Source organism: Pinus tabuliformis, chromosome 9, assembly GCF_031772625.1.
Source record: "Pinus tabuliformis cultivar Carrire ecotype Pingquan chromosome 9, CPIR1, whole genome shotgun sequence".
Lineage (NCBI taxonomy): Eukaryota > Viridiplantae > Streptophyta > Pinopsida > Pinales > Pinaceae > Pinus > Pinus tabuliformis.
The window spans coordinates 758,843,006-758,846,211 of NC_142307.1; the positions used below are offsets into that span (position 1 = coordinate 758,843,006).

A 3,206-nucleotide genomic window follows, 5' to 3' on the forward strand; every position below is an offset into this window, starting at 1 on the left:
TTTTATGGCCGAGGTCAATTAGGATTATTTCTCTCATAGCGCAGGGTATAATCTTCTTCCTGCTTTAAATAATTATTTAACAGTAATTAATTATTTGCTCTTTAAATCCTATTAGTGGCACCTTTAAATCCTATTTGCTCCAGTGGCCTCTGGTATACATATACTCGTAACTCCAGTGAAACGTTTTGAGAATTTTTGGGTATATGTATTGCAGAGTGATCGATAATGGTGCTGGATGAGAATCGACGAGTGACAGATCAGAGGTCTCAATATGACTGCATTTTGTGTGGTGAGCATAACAGTTTTTTAGTTTTTCGTTTTCCAATGGCTATCGAACTACTGGTGTATATATTTATTTCTGATTTCAATATGCTGTTTTAGATATGGATGACACATTATATCCCTCAAGTTCCGGACTTGCTACAGCAACGGTCAAGAACATCCAAGGTAATCTTCTACCTCTGAAAAAATATCTCATCCTAGTGTATTCTTTTGGAATATACATGTTTAGATTTTAATGTGAACCCAGGTCTGAAATGCATTATTTAATTCTTTTCAAATTATATCAGCTCCCTGTATGCATCTCCAATTTTGCAACTTGAAGGTGATCAGACCCAGATTCAATACACTGGATGAATTCTCTATATTCAATGCACTATTGCAAACTCTAAGAGTTGAATCATCCCACCCCTACTGGGGTTGTGAATGCACATAAGATTTCTTCTTTGGCATTGAGGGAACTTTAGAGGTTTGAATTGTGTGCACGGCCTACTTGTTGTACAACAGATTATATGATTCAAAAGCTCGGAGTTGAGGAGAGCAGAGTGCGAGAGTATAACAAAATGCTGTTTGAAACTTATGGAACAAGCATGGCTGGACTCAGGGTAAACATTCAATCCCTTTTGTTTCATGTAATTAAGCATTGTATTTCAATTTTTAAGGTTAAAATTACTGGTTTTTGGCACTCGGAGCCTTCTATGGCTTGATTGCTGAGGAATTATGCAACCCTGTGAACTGTAATAGTTTTAGCAAGTAGCTTAAGAGTGGAGTTATGAGCTGCTTTCAACAAGACCATGCTTCCTGATGTGACTGCACGACATCTGAGATATATTATCCATAATTACTCGAATTATGCAACCCTGTGAACTGTAATAGTTTTAACAAGTAGCTTAAGAGTGGAGTTATGAGCTGCTTTCAATAAGATCATGCTTCCTCATGTGGCTGCACAACATCTGAGATATATTATCCATAATTACTCCATGTGTTGTTTCTATAATTTAACCCAAGGAAATTGATCCACTGGCCACCAATCTGCCAAGGTAACTTCTGCAAATTTATAATAGCGAAACCATGTTTCTCATCTGTAGCGTTTAAGCCTCAGGGATCTCTCATCTTGGCACACCGATAATGACGTTCTAGATTTCTTTATTTAACAGTTACTACACATATCAATTTCTAATATATGTCAATTATGGACTTATGTTCAACCTCATGACTGAAATAGCAACTGAATTGGGATCCTCTTTCTCGACTTTCATGTTCATGAATTCAATAGTTATATTTTACGAATTTTTGTGATCTATGCAGGCAATGGGCCATGAATTTGACTATGACGAGTACCACAGGTACCTAAGAAATCTTGTATCTTCTGGTTGGTGAATTTACAGCTAACTAATATTTCAACAAAACCAGAGAAAATGCGACTGGTTTGACTTTCATTGTTTAGACTGTTTGGGATACCATTGATTTCTTTTGGCCTTAAACGCTATCCTGCTTCACTCACTTGAAACAAATATTTCATATACAGTTTTGTGTACGGAAGATTGCCATATGAGAATCTTGAACCAGATCCTGTGCTGAAGAATTTGTTATTAAGCATGCCTCAGCGGAAAATTGTAAGATCATATGGATCCCTTCAAATTCTATATGATGAAGTCCTAGGCTTTATTTGGGAAATTTATAAGCATGTTGATTAACTCTTTTGCAACTATATGTTATGTAATACAGGTATTTACAAACGGTGACAAAGTACATGCTGCAAAGGTCCTTAAGGGGCTGGGGTTGCAAGATTGCTTTGAAGGCATAATATGCTTTGAGACACTTAATCCTTCTTCAAAAGTTAGTGAAAGCAATAATGAAGGGGGTGTGTCCACTGACAACTCTACAATCTCGAAGACACCCATAATTTGCAAGCCCTCAAAAGAGGCCATGGATCAGGCTATTCGCCTTGCAAATGCTGATCCACAAAAAACGGTATGGCGATAAAATTTTTGATGCCCATTTTCCTTCAGCTATCAATTTCTGATGAAAATGAATCATCTAATACATTAGAAAGCAATATAGATTACATTGCGATTAACACATCCAGGTACCATAGAAAGTTTATAAGGAATCGCCCTTGGTACACAACCAAGTAGATGTACCATCGCTGCTTTGGCCCGAGTGGGAGGGTATCATTTCAGCAGTGTTTATTGCAAGAGTTGCGTCTAAATCTATTATGTTTCCCTGCAGATTTTCTTTGATGACAGTCGCCGCAATATAGCAGCAGGAAAGCGTGCAGGCCTCCATACTGTATTGGTAAGACCATAATATTCTGTAAGTGATATGATGGTTTTCGAAAAGTGTATCATTGGTCGAATCTTCATCTAATTTTAACATTGACTTTCACTGTCAATAGGTGGGCACTTCGGTCCGAACAGAGGGAGCAGATTTTGCACTTGAATGCATTCACAACATTAGAGAAGCCCTTCCAGAGATATGGGAAGAAGATGACCCAGAGAGCTCCAAAAATGATGTACGTTCAAAGGAAACTATTGAAAATGTTGTCATTGAATAAGCTATAGTCTGAATGAGGGAATGTGGAACTACAGCGTTTGCCTCTACTTATAAAGGAAACTCTTATTCTCTGTAATCTGGAATTTTGCCTCTTGACAAAAGAAAATCCCATTGTCTCTAATCTTGCTAAACTGGGGATGTGACCTGCTGAATCCTTTACGGGATGGTGTAATATCTATTCCAAACAGTTTGTGATCAAATCCATGAATAATATGCTTATTTGGAACAATATCTTTTCCATTATGATGAGATGCGATGCTATCTTAATTTTCCACCTTTCTGCTTTTACCAACATGACGAGGAACAAACTTAAACACTCGTAATCGTTAGGTTAATAAGGTTATTCATTAGTTACAATCCTGTGTCGGTTT

At 37.3% G+C, this 3,206-nt stretch overlaps 1 protein-coding gene across 1 annotated transcript; it reads left to right on the forward strand.

Annotated features, from left to right (window-relative positions):
- The first annotated feature begins 225 nt into the window (after window positions 1-225).
- LOC149150936 (uncharacterized protein C24B11.05-like) lies at window positions 226-2,836 on the forward strand. The gene is made up of 8 exons (XM_089442989.1): window positions 226-289; window positions 382-447; window positions 787-884; window positions 1,588-1,625; window positions 1,808-1,895; window positions 2,008-2,253; window positions 2,512-2,577; window positions 2,678-2,836. Exons 1-8 carry the CDS (start codon window positions 226-228, stop codon window positions 2,834-2,836), a joined length of 825 nt encoding a protein of 274 aa, XP_089299115.1.
- Window positions 2,837-3,206: the final 370 nt, after the last annotated feature.